We start from the raw sequence: 15,505 nt of genomic DNA on the forward strand, positions 1-15,505 counted from the left end.
TGCTGTTACAGTACTATGTATGACCAAAGTGTATTGAAATAGCACAGGGTTAGATGGCACCTACTGGTGTACTGACTCCACCTGTCAAACCAAAAAGAACTCACTTCTAATCAGCTTATAGTCTCCATCTAGTGGCCAAGAGTATGAATTGCATTGGTATTGTATGTAAACATTTACCTCAATTTAAATGGTATTCAAACAAAAATAAACATCCAGATGACAATTTCTAACATTTACTTTTATTGTAAAGGTGATATATTCCAAAATATGAATATGTTAGAGGAGCAGAGGAAAAAGACACGTAAAAGACACGTAAAAAACACCTACACAAGACTTGGGTAAGACTCTTGGGTGATATTCCTATCAAAACATCCACAGCAAAAAAAAAAAAAAATGATCTTATAATAACAATGCACAAAATCATAGAGATTTCCGTTGCGGTGTGTCTACATGAACAGTAGTACAGCTGAGTAAAAAGTCATACAGGAGATTTCTTGATCCTAGAAACATATTTTTTTTCTGAAGGATTATAAAATGCTGGAATGGCTGGGTAACTGTGCTTTAAGTTCTGGGATAATATACACTACCAAAGAGGATACTACAGGATATAGCCTAACAGTACTATCGCTTATTAAATCAATTGGTGTTTTCATCATTATCATTTTTCAAGAATATTATATCACAACAAGTTTACAGTAATCTTGCAGAAGAATTCTATATGTAACAGAGCTAGTTTATTTTACACACAGAGGGAAATCAGTCAGGTTCATCATAGGCTAGGCGTTATTTGGGGAAGCCTAGCCTAGATCCTCTCTCAAAATGGCTGTTTGTTTTAGGCTCGAGAAGAGACCAAGGGAATTCCTTCCTTCCTTCTTGTAAAATAACCCATGACCATTGACCTGGAAGGATGGGTCATTTCAGAATTTGCCAAACTCTTTCCAACCTCTGACTAGAGGTGTATACAGAACCAGTGTACTTTCCCCAATCTAGAATCTTCAGACTCAGCCCTGGATTAAACCAAGAGAGATTAAGGTCCGTGCCAGCCCACAGAGTGCATTGGATCATTGAGTGACACTATGCCACCTCACGCTCTGTCCCATAACCAACTTGCCCATAGGCACAGATCTAGGATCAGTTTACAATCCCCAATCCTAACCTGAACTGTCAGAGGGGAAAACAACTGAGCTCACACCAGTGTTTATGGGCAACCTCCACCCACTCCGTACCCATCCCATCCCCGTCCTGCACACCTTGGTCCATCTAGCAGGGGTACACGTTACACGCTCGGATCTCCTTCCTGTCCTTGCAGCTGGGGAGCTGGGTGCTCTTAAGCCTCTTTTTGGCTGTCATGAGCCGCTCCTGGATCCCCCCGCCACACAGCTTGGTACAGTCCGTCCAGCTGGACCACGGCCTCATTTTACAGCCTGATGAGAAGGAGAGAGAGAGAGAGTTTATACATTTTCATTGAAAATTGTTCCATGTTAAAGAATAGCAATGATCATATTGAAGATACTGACTATCAAAACTGACTGTGATTTAGTTTTCTATTAGTACATTTACATGCACACTAATGCAATATGCACACATATTAAACTGATTATGGCAGTTGGCAGAATATTCAATAGTCATGTAAACAAATTCCTCTGCTCATCTTAATCGGGGTAAAAGGTCAAAAGAAATAAGTCATTATTAGGACATGTAAACACCTTAATCGGCGTGCCAGCGGTGTATTTGATCTGTGAATGTGATTAGCACCAGCCGAGTGCCTCCCTCTTTAGAGCGAGTAAAGTGTGTTCGGAACAACTGAATGTACGTGTCTTAGAAGTAGTTTTCTCATACAAACTTTAAATGTCCCAACTCAGAATCAAATATGCTTCTTACAAATAACATGTTCGCCGTGGTAGAACTTTTTTAAATGTATTTTTTAAAACATTTATCAGAGTGCCATCAGATTTCCTGATTTCAGATGTGTCCATGTAAATTATTATGGAAATCGTTCTTCTTGCATTGCATGTAAACATTTTAATCAAACTATTATATTAACCTGACTATCCACAATAATCACATTATTGTGTGCATGTATCCACACTCTATAATTGAGCTTGCTATGATATGTGATGACAGTGATGATGATTACATAGTTGATGATGATGCAAATGATAATGACTTTAACACTGCTGTTAACAATGGTTATGGTGGTGATAATGACTCCCACCAACCTGGGTGTTCAGCAGGTGACATGGTCTCCTCCCCCTGTGGACCCCCCTGTTTGCTCCTCCTCTTCTCCCTCGCCTCCTTGCGTCGTTTCTTCTCGTCGCTGTTGGCCTGGCCCTGGCCATCGTCGCGGTTACACTTCCTGATCTTACACTTCTTCCTCTGTACAGTCTCGGGACACGAGTCCCCTCCGAACTGGGGCTCCAGCTTCACTATGCGTGTCCTTATCATGTGACCTTTACCACAGGATTTGTTACACTCAGACCACTCCGTCCACTCTGACACCATACAGTCTGTCGCTGTACAGAGAGAGAGAGAGAGAGAGAGGCAGTAAGAGAGACAGAAGAGAGGGGGGATGGGAGATAATGAAGAGGGGGATAGCATGGAGTAAGAAAGGTGAAGAGTTAATATGGGAAGAAAGCTTGTAGATACACCTCATGACTTTGCATTAGTGTTCCTTGTTCTAAACATAACACAATATGAATCTCCTGGAAACAGATTCTCTGACTTATGTCCATAACGGGAACATTCTTAAAGAACTGCAGGGATGATTAGGGCTGGCCAGAATAATACGGCCAGCTTTATCCCCTCACTAAGACTGAGGGAAGACCAGTTAACAAGCTTTTCACCCTAATACAATGTGTGCCGAAGTTAAAGATGGTTATTTCTGCCTTTTAATCCCTTTCTTCACAATACAGCCCTTAAATGAGCTCCCTCATTTTCTAGGGAACAGGAGAAAGGAGAGGAGAAAGAGAGTATTTTCCTATGGTAATGTGTCTGCCAGTCCCGTACCTGACTAGAATATACAGTTGAAGTCGGAAGTTTACATACACCTTAGCCAAATACATTTAAACTCAGTTATTCACATTCCTGACATTTAATCCAAGTATTAATTCCCTGTTTTAGGTAAGTTAGGATCACCACAATATTTTAAGAGTGTGAAATGTCAGAATAATAGTTGAGAGAATGATTTATTTCAGCTTTGATTTCTTTCATCAAATTCCCAGTGGGTCAGAAGTTTATATACACTCACTTAGTATTTGGTAGCATTGCCTTTAAATTGTTTTACTTGGGTCAAATGTTTTGGGTGGCCTTCCACAAGCTTCCCACAATAAGTTGGGTGAATTTTGGCCCATTCCTCCTGACAGAGCTGGTTTAACTGAGTCAGGTCTGTAGGCCTCCTTGCTCGCACACGCTTTTTCAGTTCTGCCCACACATTTCCTATAGGATTGAGGTCAGGGTTTTCTGATGGTCACTCAAATACCTTGACTTTGTTGTCCATAGAACATTTTGCCACAATTTTGGAAGTGTGCTTGGGGTCCTTGTCCATTTGGAAGACCCATTTGCGACCAAGCTTTATCTTCCTGACTGATGTCTAGAGATGCTGCTTCTAATGACATCTATTGTGTGAAGTGCACCAGTCTCTCCTGCAGCAAAGCACCATCCACAACATGATGCTGCCACCCCCATGCTTCATGGATGGGATGATGTTCTTCGGCTTGCAAGCCTCCCCCTTTTTCCTCCAAATATAATGATGGTCATTATGGCCTAACAGTTCTATTTTTGTTTCATCAGACCAGAGCACTCCCAAAAGTACGATCTTTGTCCCCATGTGCAGTTGCTAACCGTAGTCTGGCTTTTTTTTATGGCGGTTTTAGAGCAGTGGCTTTTTCCTTCCTGAGTGGACTTTCAGGTTATGTTGATATAGGACTGGTTTTACTGTGGATATAGATACTTTTGTACCTGTTTCCTCCAGCATCTTCACAAGGTCCTTTGCTGTTGTTCTGGGATTGATTTGCACTTTTCGCACCAAAGAACGTTCATCTCTAGGAGACAGAATACGTCTCCTTCCTGAGCGGAATGATGGCTGCGTGTTCCCATGATGTTTATACTTACATACTAGTCTTTGTACAGATGAACGTGGTACCTTCAAGCGTTTGGAAATTGCTCCCAAGGATGAACCAGACTACAATTTTTTTTCTGAGGTCTTGGCTAATTTATTTTGATTTTCCCATGAATGTAGGCCTTGAAATACATCCACAGGTACACCTCCAATTGACTCAAATTATGTCAATTAGCCTATCAGAAGGTTCTAAAGCCATGACATCATTTTCTGGAATTTTCCAAGCTGTTTAAAGGCACTTAGTGTATGTAAACCCACTGGAATTGTGATACAGTGAATTATTAAGTTTAAAAAAAGTTTATTAAGTTTTTTTTTTTTTTTAACTGTTGGAAAATCTACTTGTGTCATGCACAAGGTAGATGTCCTAACCGACTTGCCAAAACTATAGTTTGTTAACAAGAAATTTGTGGAGTGGTTGAAAAACGAGTTTTAATGACTCCATCCTAGGTGTATGTAAACTTCCGACTCCAACTGTATATAACCGATTAAGTCAGGCTTAAATGTAAGAGCACATGGGCACTTCTGGTATCCAATGGAGGAGCAGCTTGAGGAAGCTGTTCCCTCTCATATAAACCAGCTAATAACCCACCACGGTATTCCCATGATAACCCTATCTGGGAGAGTTTGGGCTGGAGATGAGTCTATGGGCACTCCTAACGCAGATGTCAACCAGATGTGTACACACTAACAAGTGTGTATGCATTTGGATATGATAGGGAGAGTATTATAAGCAGATGGATGTTAGGTTGCACAATGAAGATACTAATCAGCATTATCATGAATTACACATGTGCAGTACTGTTTCAGTTGGTGTGTCCACACATGAATAAAGTAGGTTCGCTCCAGTGTGTGTGTGTGTGTGTGTGTGTGTGTTCCTTACGACACTCTGGCAGCATGCACTTCTCCACCTGCTCCAGGTCCTCTATACACTCTCCCAGCTCCACAGGAGACTTGAGCACGCGCTGCCTCGTCCGCATGCCCTTCCCACACGTAACACTGCAGTCACTCCAGTCAGACCACGGAGACAGCATACAGGGAATGGTGTCTGTGCACACACAGAATCAGTGTCACACACAGTGTCTATCTGATTTCATGTAGTTGGCATTTGTTGTGGTGTGTGTAAGTGTGCAGGTGTGTGTACAGATGAGTGTGTGTGTGCAAGTGTATGTTTGTTTGTATAAGCCTGCTTATGCTTATCGGTGTGAGTGCGTGCGTGTGAGTATGTGTGTGTGTGAGTGCGTATGTGTGAGTGCGTGTGTGTGAGTGTGTGTGTTACTCACGACACTCTGGCATCATGCACTTCTCCACCGCCAGCACCTCAGCCCCACAGATGGAGCCGTCCGGGGGAGGCATCTTCACCATGCGTTCCCTTCTCTTCATACCCAGCCCACAGGTGGCACTGCAGGAGTCCCACTCACCCCACTCTGTCACCAGACAACTGTTGGGGGCTAAAGAGAGGGGGGATCAGACAGTTAAGAGTGGAGAAGGCAGAGAGGGGGAAGGGAAGAGGAGGAGGGATTGAGAAAGGGAGAGGGAAGAGGAGGGAGGTGGGGAGAGGAAGAGAGGGGGAGTGGGTGTGTTCAATGAGAGAGACAGAACTTAATCCACATATGCATTACTTTGTCCTGTAATCAGGCATAATTATACATCATCCTAATAGTTTGAACAGTACATTTGAATAATTTAGCAGACGCTCTTCCACTGTGAATTGATGCACACAATGAGCCTCATTTATCTACAGCATAGAAATACATAGATTTGTTTGTATGAAAAGGGCATACACAGATTAATCAAAAGTTTCCTATACCACGGAAAATGTTTGTTTACCTGATTAAAAACTAAAACTTTGGTAAATGCAGCAATGTTTGTGATAAATGACTTTGTGAACCATTGATTTTAGGGGTTAAAGCTACTCACTGCATTCCTCGTTCACAATACACTTCTCATTCTCCTCAGTAGGCAAGGTACACACAGAGCCATCGTCAGGGAACTGCTTGACGTAGCGTTCCCTGGACCGCAGGCCCATCCCACATGACATGCTGCACGGAGACCAGGTGATCCACTCTGACATCGTGCAGGTGGACCCTTCTGAGAGGTCGGGGGCAAAGTGCAGAAGGTCACAGTCAGATATGGCATTTGAGTTGCATTCAGGATTTTAATGTCGTTACAGTGTTAGTAGCCACATCATACTTTATATAATCAACCAGTGTATAATGCATCTACATCATGGGAACTTCTGTTAGTTTCATTTATCATAATAAGACAGTAGGAGTCCATTTTTTTATTTTAATTTTTTTTATTTTACCTTTATTTAACCAGGCAAGTCAGTTAAGAACAAATTCTTATTTTCAATGACGGCCTAGGAACAGTGAGTGTTCAGTTCAACTGCCTGTTCAGGGGCAGAACGACAGATTTGTACCTTGTCAGCTCGGGGGTTTGAACTTGCAACCTTCTGGTTACTAGTCCAACGCTCTAACCACTAGGCTACCCTGCCACCCCTATGAGCATCCATGTCAGCTCATGGCCATTACAAGAGCTTGTACCAGTATGCCTGTACCCATAGTGTTACCCAAGAGCATGTACCAGTACGCCTGTACCCATAGTGTTACCCAAGAGCATGTACCAGTACGCCTGTACCCATAGTGTTACCCAAGAGCATGTACCAGTACGCCTGTACCCATAGTGTTACCCAAGAGCATGTACCAGTACGCCTGTACCCACAGTGTTACCCAAAAGCTTGTAACAGTACACCTGTACCCACAGTGTTACCCAAAAGCTTGTACCAGTACGCCTGTACCCACAGTGTTACCCAAAAGCATGTACCAGTACGCCTGTACCCACAGTGTTACCCAAAAGCTTGTACCAGTATGCCTGTACCCATAGTGTTACCCAAAAGCTTGTAACAGTACACCTGTAACCACAGTGTTACCCAAGAGCTTGTACCAGTACGCCTGTACCCACAGTGTTACCCAAAAGCATGTACCAGTACGCCTGTACCCACAGTGTTACCCAAAAGCTTGTACCAGTATGCCTGTACCCATAGTGTTACCCAAAAGCTTGTACCAGTACGCCTGTACCCACAGTGTTACCCAAAAGCTTGTACCAGTATGCCTGTACCCATAGTGTTACCCAAGAGCTTGTACCAGTACGCCTGTACCCACAGTGTTACCCAAAAGCATGTACCAGTACGCCTGTACCCACAGTGTTACCCAAAAGCTTGTACCAGTATGCCTGTACCCAAAGTGTTACCGAAGAGCTTGTACCAGTATGCCTGTACCCACAGTGTTACCCAACAGCGTGTACCAGTACGCCTGTACCCACAGTGTTACCCAACAGCTTGTACCAGTACGCCTGTACCCACAGTGTTACCCAAGAGCTTGTACCAGTACGCCTGTACCCACAGTGTTACCCAACAGCTTGTACCAGTACGCCTGTACCCACAGTGTTACCCAAGAGCTTGTACCAGTACGCCTGTACCCACAGTGTTACCCAACAGCATGTACCAGTACGCCTGTACCCATAGTGTTACTCAACAGCTTGTACCAGTACGCCTGTACCCACAGTGTTACCCAAGAGCTTGTAACAGTACGCCTGTACCCACAGTGTTACCGAAGAGCTTGTACCAGTACGCCTGTACCCACAGTGTTACCCAACAGCTTGTACCAGTATGCCTGTACCCACAGTGTTACCGAAGAGCTTGTAAAAGTATGCCTGTACCGATAGTGTTACCCAAAAGCTTGTACCAGTACGCCTGTACCCAAAGTGTTACCGAAGAGCTTGTACCAGTACGCCTGTACCCACAGTGTTACCCAACAGCTTGTACCAGTACGCCTGTACCCACAGTGTTACCCAACAGCATGTACCAGTACGCCTGTACCCACAGTGTTACCCAACAGCTTGTACCAGTACGGCTGTACCCACAGTGTTACCCAAAAGCTTGTACCAGTATGCCTGTACCCAAAGTGTTACCGAAGAGCTTGTACCAGTATGCCTGTACCCACAGTGTTACCGAAGAGCTTATAACAGTACACCTGTACCCACAGTGTTACCCAAAAGCTTGTACCAGTATGCATGTACCCAAAGTGTTACCGAAGAGCTTGTACCAGTACGCCTGTACCCACAGTGTTACCCAACAGCGTGTACCAGTACGCCTGTACCCACAGTGTTACCCAAAAGCTTGTACCAGTATGCCTGTACCCATAGTGTTACCCAAAAGCTTGTACCAGTACGCCTGTACCCAAAGTGTTACCGAAGAGCTTGTACCAGTACGCCTGTACCCACAGTGTTACCCAACAGCTTGTACCAGTACGCCTGTACCCACAGTGTTACCCAACAGCATGTACCAGTACGCCTGTACCCACAGTGTTACCCAACAGCTTGTACCAGTACGCCTGTACCCACAGTGTTATCCAAGAGCTTGTACCAGTATGCCTGTACCCACAGTGTTACCCAACAGCATGTACCAGTACGCCTGTACCCACAGTGTTACCCAACAGCTTGTACCAGTACGCCTGTACCCACAGTGTTACCCAAGAGCTTGTACCAGTACGCCTGTACCCACAGTGTTACCGAAGAGCTTGTAAAAGTATGCCTGTACCGATAGTGTTACCCAAAAGCTTGTACCAGTACGCCTGTACCCAAAGTGTTACCGAAGAGCTTGTACCAGTACGCCTGTACCCACAGTGTTACCCAACAGCTTGTACCAGTACGCCTGTACCCACAGTGTTACCCAACAGCATGTACCAGTACGCCTGTACCCACAGTGTTACCCAACAGCTTGTACCAGTACGGCTGTACCCACAGTGTTACCCAAAAGCTTGTACCAGTATGCCTGTACCCAAAGTGTTACCGAAGAGCTTGTACCAGTATGCCTGTACCCACAGTGTTACCGAAGAGCTTATAACAGTACACCTGTACCCACAGTGTTACCCAAAAGCTTGTACCAGTATGCATGTACCCAAAGTGTTACCGAAGAGCTTGTACCAGTACGCCTGTACCCACAGTGTTACCCAACAGCGTGTACCAGTACGCCTGTACCCACAGTGTTACCCAAAAGCTTGTACCAGTATGCCTGTACCCAAAGTGTTACCCAAAAGCTTGTACCAGTACGCCTGTACCCAAAGTGTTACCGAAGAGCTTGTACCAGTACGCCTGTACCCACAGTGTTACCCAACAGCTTGTACCAGTATGCCTGTACCCACAGTGTTACCCAACAGCATGTACCAGTACGCCTGTACCCACAGTGTTACCCAACAGCTTGTACCAGTACGCCTGTACCCACAGTGTTATCCAAGCGCTTGTACCAGTATGCCTGTACCCACAGTGTTACCCAACAGCATGTACCAGTACGCCTGTACCCACAGTGTTACCCAACAGCTTGTACCAGTACACCTGTACCCACAGTGTTACCCAAGAGCTTGTACCAGTACGCCTGTACCCACAGTGTTACCCAACAGCATGTACCAGTATGCCTGTACCCACAGTGTTACCCAACAGCTTGTACCAGTACACCTGTACCCACAGTGTTACCCAAGAGCTTGTAACAGTACGCCTGTACCCACAGTGTTACCGAAGAGCTTGTACCAGTACGCCTGTACCCAAAGTGTTACCGAAGAGCTTGTACCAGTACGCCTGTACCCACAGTTTTACCCAACAGCTTGTACCAGTATGCCTGTACCCACAGTGTTACCCAAAAGCTTGTAACAGTACGCCTCTACCCACAGTGTTACCGAAGAGCTTGTACCAGTACGCCTGTACCCACAGTGTTACCCAACAGCTTGTACCAGTACGCCTGTACCCACAGTGTTACCCAAAAGCTTGTACCAGTACGCCTGTACCCAAAGTGTTACCGAAAAGCTTGTACCAGTACGCCTGTACCCACAGTGTTACCCAACAGCATGTACCAGTACGCCTGTACCCACAGTGTTACCCAACAGCTTGTACCATTACGCCTGTACCCACAGTGTTATCCAAGAGCTTGTACCAGTTATCCCAAGAGCTTGTACCAGTATGCCTGTACCCACAGTGTTACCCAACAGCATGTACCAGTACGCCTGTACCCACAGTGTTACCCAACAGCTTGTACCAGTACGCCTGTACCCACAGTGTTACCCAAGAGCTTGTACCAGTACGCCTGTACCCACAGTGTTACCCAACAGCATGTACCAGTACGCCTGTACCCATAGTGTTACCCAACAGCTTGTATCAGTACGCCTGTACCCACAGTGTTACCCAAGAGCTTGTAACGGTACGCCTGTACCCACAGTGTTACCGAAGAGCTTGTACCAGTACGCCTGTACCCACAGTGTTACCCAACAGCTTGTACCAGTATGCCTGTACCCACAGTGTTACCGAAGAGCTTGTAAAAGTATGCCTGTACCCATAGTGTTACCCAAAAGCTTGTACCAGTACGCCTGTACCCAAAGTGTTACCGAAGAGCTTGTACCAGTACGCCTGTACCCACAGTGTTACCCAACAGCTTGTACCAGTACGCCTGTACCCACAGTGTTACCCAACAGCATGTACCAGTACGCCTGTACCCACAGTGTTACCCAACAGCTTGTACCAGTACGGCTGTACCCACAGTGTTACCCAAAAGCTTGTACCAGTATGCCTGTACCCAAAGTGTTACCGAAGAGCTTATAACAGTACACCTGTACCCACAGTGTTACCCAAAAGCTTGTACCAGTATGCATGTACCCAAAGTGTTACCGAAGAGCTTGTACCAGTACGCCTGTACCCACAGTGTTACCCAACAGCGTGTACCAGTACGTCTGTACCCACAGTGTTACCCAAAAGCTTGTACCAGTATGCCTGTACCCATAGTGTTACCCAAAAGCTTGTACCAGTACGCCTGTACCCAAAGTGTTACCGAAGAGCTTGTACCAGTACGCCTGTACCCACAGTGTTACCCAACAGCTTGTACCAGTACGCCTGTACCCACAGTGTTACCCAACAGCATGTACCAGTACGCCTGTACCCACAGTGTTACCCAACAGCTTGTACCAGTACGCCTGTACCCACAGTGTTACCCAAAAGCTTGTACCAGTATGCCTGTACCCAAAGTGTTACCGAAGAGCTTGTACCAGTATACCTGTACCCACAGTGTTACCGAAGAGCTTGTAACAGTACATCTGTACCCACAGTGTTACCCAAAAGCTTGTACCAGTATGCCTGTACCCAAAGTGTTACCGAAGAGCTTGTTCCAGTACGCCTGTACCCACAGTGTTACCCAACAGCTTGTACCAGTACGCCTGTACCCACAGTGTTACCCAAAAGCTTGTACCAGTATGCCTGTACCTAAAGTGTTACCGAAGAGCTTGTACCAGTATGCCTGTACCCACAGTGTTACCCAAGAGCTTGTACCAGTACGCCTGTACCCACAGTGTTACCCAAAAGCTTGTACCAGTACGCCTGTACCTACAGTGTTACCCAAGAGCTTTGAAAATGCATGAGCTGTGAACACATTTATGCAACAGAAATGTTTCTCCTCATTAAAAACAACCCCCTGCTGTTGTTGCATTATGTTCAGGTGGGCGGGAGGGAGGATAAGAGTCGTTCTGGGTGAGACTGACATGGATTTATATCTAAACCCTCCCTCTCCAGACTGAAAGACTCATTCAATTCTGCTCAATAAAGCAGCTCATCATTAATAAGATGAGCAAATCATTAATGAATCATTATTAATAAGCACATCATGAATAAGAGCCCCGAATAAGAGCCCATGTGTGTGTGTACGGGACCCTTACACACCCCCCACCACACACACACACTGATGCAGACACAAACACACACACACACACACACACACACACACATCCCAAACCTATTTTATTATTCATTAGTCTTTCACTGCAAGCAGCAAAGACGTGAGGCCCCCTGTGTGTATTCTCATAACTTGTTATATGTCTTTTAATAAAGCCTTAGTATCCACTGTGGCCTCCCAGCAGCTTTAGCCCATTACACATTTTATAGGCTTGTCTCAGAAATACAGTGTCCCTCTCACCTCTATGCTGCTACAACTTTATTGTCTGAGCTACAAACGAGCTGGGGGCTTTATCGATGACCCAACACCAATAAAGACCTACAGTAAACCAGATTTTACCTTTCCCTGTCTGACTCTTTACAATAACCTATGAAATGCTAACAAAGATGACGTCCACACTAATAAAGCTCCTAGAGCTCATACAGGGACTTGGTCGGATGTTGAAGTTTGTTTTTAGATGGGTGTTTATACACCAAGACAGCAACAAGAAATACACATTTCCAGATTGTATCCTAGATTGTATTGCACTATATGAGTTCATGTCAATATACATTTGTGTAACGGGAGTGGTAACGGGGGTGCTTAATATATCAGCTTGTAAATCTGAGGTTAACCTTTGTTCGAAACCCCGCCATGTCTCATGAGCTGCCTAGTGCGTCCAACATACTGACCCTCGTCGCTGCAGCCGGGCCCCATGCAGGGCTCAAAGTCCTGCGTGTGAGGACAGGGTACACTGAGGTCCAGCTGGGCCTTCAGCATCCTCTGTCTCATCCTCTTGCCCTTGTCACAGGTGGCTGAGCTGCAGGCTGACCAGGGAGACCAGTTGGAGTAGATGCATGTCTCTGGAGTGTCGTCTGGAGGGAGGGAAAGTGGGAACAAGAGAGACAGAGAGAGAGAGAGAGGGATGGAGGGAGAGAAAGTGGGAACAAGAGAGACAGTGAGAGAGAGAGAGAGGGATGGAGGGAGAGAAAGTGGGAACAAGAGAGACAGTGAGAGAGAGAGAGGGATGGAGGGAGAGAAAGTGGGAACAAGAGAGACAGTGAGAGAGAGAGAGGGATGGAGGGAGAGAAAGTGGGAACAAGAGAGACAGTGAGACAGAGAGAGGGATGGAGGGAGAGAAAGTGGGAACAAGAGAGACAGTGAGACAGAGAGAGGGATGGAGGGAGGGAAAGTGGGAACAAGAGAGACAGCAAGACAGAGAGAGGGATGGAGGGAGATAAAGGGTGGCAGAGGAGGGGAGGGTTTAGAGGAAGAGTGTGAGAGAGAGAGAGAGAAAGAGAGATAGAGAGAGAGGGAGGAGAAGGACATTAATCAAATGAAGGCCACAAACACAAACGTTCAAAGTCATAACTAGTTATGTGTTTCCTCAGGTGTGTGTTGAGTGCCTAAGTCCCTATTCACTAAGTGATGTGCTATTGAAACACTGATCTGACTCAAATCAAACATCTCTGTTCCTGGGACATGTTAAGGAGTGAAAGTTCAATTGGAACAATCTCAAATGCAGCATTACTGATTTATTGAAAATGCCACTACTGATCAAATCTGCTTACGATTCCATCTGTGCAGCATTCCACAGAGAGAGAGAGAGAGAGACAGAGAGAGAGAGAGAGAGAGAGAGAGAGAGAGAGAGAGAGAGAGAGAGAGAGAGAGAGAGAGGCAACATGGAGGACGATTATGCTGGGTTAACTAATTCAACTGTTTCTCAAGCTCTGGTTCTAATCTCACACTCCTGGAGATGGGCAGAGGGAGAATGAGAGAGAGCGAGAGACATGCCTTTCTCCTCTCTCTTGCTTATCGCTCCTCTGTTACAGCCTTTGTTGGCAGAGTTGGGGAGATACAGGGACACAGAGGGGAGAGAGATAAAGAGAGACACAGACCTTCCTCTTTCTCCTCCTGGGCGATATCAGCCACAATGTCATCCACGTTATCAGGCACGACGTTGCACTGCTCTCCCTGCGGACAGACAAACACAGGCCTGCGTTGTGGAATACATACTACTCTGTTGTGATAAGATCCTCCGTTTGCCTCTGGCGGCTATCAGACAAAGAAGGGGGTAAACAGGGAGGTCAGCTGATACATCCTCTCACCTTCGCTGGAGCTCACAGATACACGTTGTCGCTATCTAGCTAGCATATTTAGTTATTTAAGGTGATATGGGGACATGCTGATAATGGCATTCAGCTGTCATAACAACAGAGGTCTGCTTAGGGCAAGTGATAAACGATCAGAGTGATAGGGTGTGTGTGTGGGGCTGGCGGGGTTGCTGTGTGTGTGGGGCTGGTGGGGTTGCTGTGTGTGTGGGACTGGGGGGTTTCTGTGTGTGTGGGGCTGGGGGGATTGCTGTGTGTGTGGGGCTGGTGGGGGATTGCTGTGTGTGTGGGGCTGGGGGGTTGCTGTGTGTGTGGGGCTGGGGGGGATTGCTGTGTGTGTGGGGCTGGGGGATTGCTGTGTGTGTGGGGCTGGGGGGTTGCTGTGTGTGTGGGGCTGGGGGGTTTCTGTGTGTGGGGGCTGGGGGGGATTGCTGTGTGTGTGGGGCTGGTGGGGTTGCTGTGTGTGTGGGGCTGGGGGATTGCTATGTGTGTGGGGCTGGGGGGGATTGCTGTGTGTGTGGGGCTGGTGGGGTTGCTGTGTGTGTGGGGCTGGTGGGGTTGCTGTGTGTGTGGGGCTGGGGGTTTCTGTGTGTGTGGGGCTGGGGGGGATTGCTGTGTGTGTGGGGCTGGTGGGGGATTGCTGTGTGTGTGGGGCTGGGGGGTTGCTGTGTGTGTGGGGCTGGGGGGATTGCTGTGTGTGTGGGGCTGGTGGGGTTGCTGTGTGTGTGAGGCTGGGGGTTTGCTGTGTGTGTGAGGCTGGGGGGGTTGCTTTGTGTGTGGGGCTGGGGGGGTTGCTGTGTGTGTGGGGCTGGGGGAGTTGCTGTGTGTGTGCAATTCCATATCAAATTAAAGTTTATTTGTCACGTGCGCTGAATACAACAGGTGTAGGTAGACCTTACAGTGAAATGCTTACTTACAGGCCCTAACTAACAGTGCAATTTTTAAGTAAAAAATAGGTATTAGGTTAACAATAGATAAGTAAAGAAATAAAAAAAACAACAGTAGAAAGACAGTGAAAAATAACAGTAGCGAGGCTATAACTGTAGCGAGGCTATATACCGGCACCGGTTAGTCGGGCTAATTGAGGTAGTATGTACATGTTGGCATGGTTAAAGTGACTATGCATATATGATAAACAGAGAGTAGCAGCAGCTTAAAAGAGGGGTTGGGGGAGGGTGTGGGGGAGATGCCAAAAGCCTGGTAGCCATTTGATTACCTGTTCAGGAGTCTTATGGCTTGGGGGTGAAAGCAGTTGAGAAGCCTTTTGGTCCTAGACTAGAGAGAACAGTCTAAGACTGGGGTGGCTGGGGTCTTTGACAATTTTTAGGGCCTTCCTCTGACACCGCCTGGTGTAGAGGCCCCCTACCTTCTGTAGTGCCTTGCGGTCGGAGGCCGAGCAGTTGCCGTACCAGGCAGGGATGCAACCAGTCAAGATACTCTCGATGTTGCAGCTGTAGAACCTTTTGAGGATCTGAGGACCCATGCCACATCTTTTTAGTTTCCTGAGGGGAAATAGGCTTTGTCGTGCCCTCT

At 46.5% G+C, this 15,505-nt stretch overlaps 1 protein-coding gene across 2 annotated transcripts in view; it reads right to left on the minus strand.

Moving 5' to 3' along the window:
* Nucleotides 1-217: 217 nt before the first annotated feature.
* LOC115116157 (spondin-1-like) overlaps nt 218-15,505 on the minus strand; it is a 164,476-nt gene continuing 149,188 nt past the window's right edge. For both annotated transcript variants that reach the window (XM_065013128.1, XM_065013127.1), the window contains exons 10-16: nt 13,760-13,835; nt 12,554-12,736; nt 6,035-6,205; nt 5,398-5,565; nt 4,998-5,162; nt 2,220-2,513; nt 218-1,424 (exon numbers count right to left, since the gene is read on the minus strand). In XM_065013128.1, the coding sequence (XP_064869200.1) occupies nt 1,261-1,424; nt 2,220-2,513; nt 4,998-5,162; nt 5,398-5,565; nt 6,035-6,205; nt 12,554-12,736; nt 13,760-13,835 (1,221 nt within the window). In that variant the 3' untranslated portion in view covers nt 218-1,260. The remainder of the gene's footprint in view (nt 1,425-2,219; nt 2,514-4,997; nt 5,163-5,397; nt 5,566-6,034; nt 6,206-12,553; nt 12,737-13,759; nt 13,836-15,505) is intronic.

Source organism: Oncorhynchus nerka, linkage group LG28, assembly GCF_034236695.1.
Source record: "Oncorhynchus nerka isolate Pitt River linkage group LG28, Oner_Uvic_2.0, whole genome shotgun sequence".
Taxonomy (NCBI): domain Eukaryota; kingdom Metazoa; phylum Chordata; class Actinopteri; order Salmoniformes; family Salmonidae; genus Oncorhynchus; species Oncorhynchus nerka.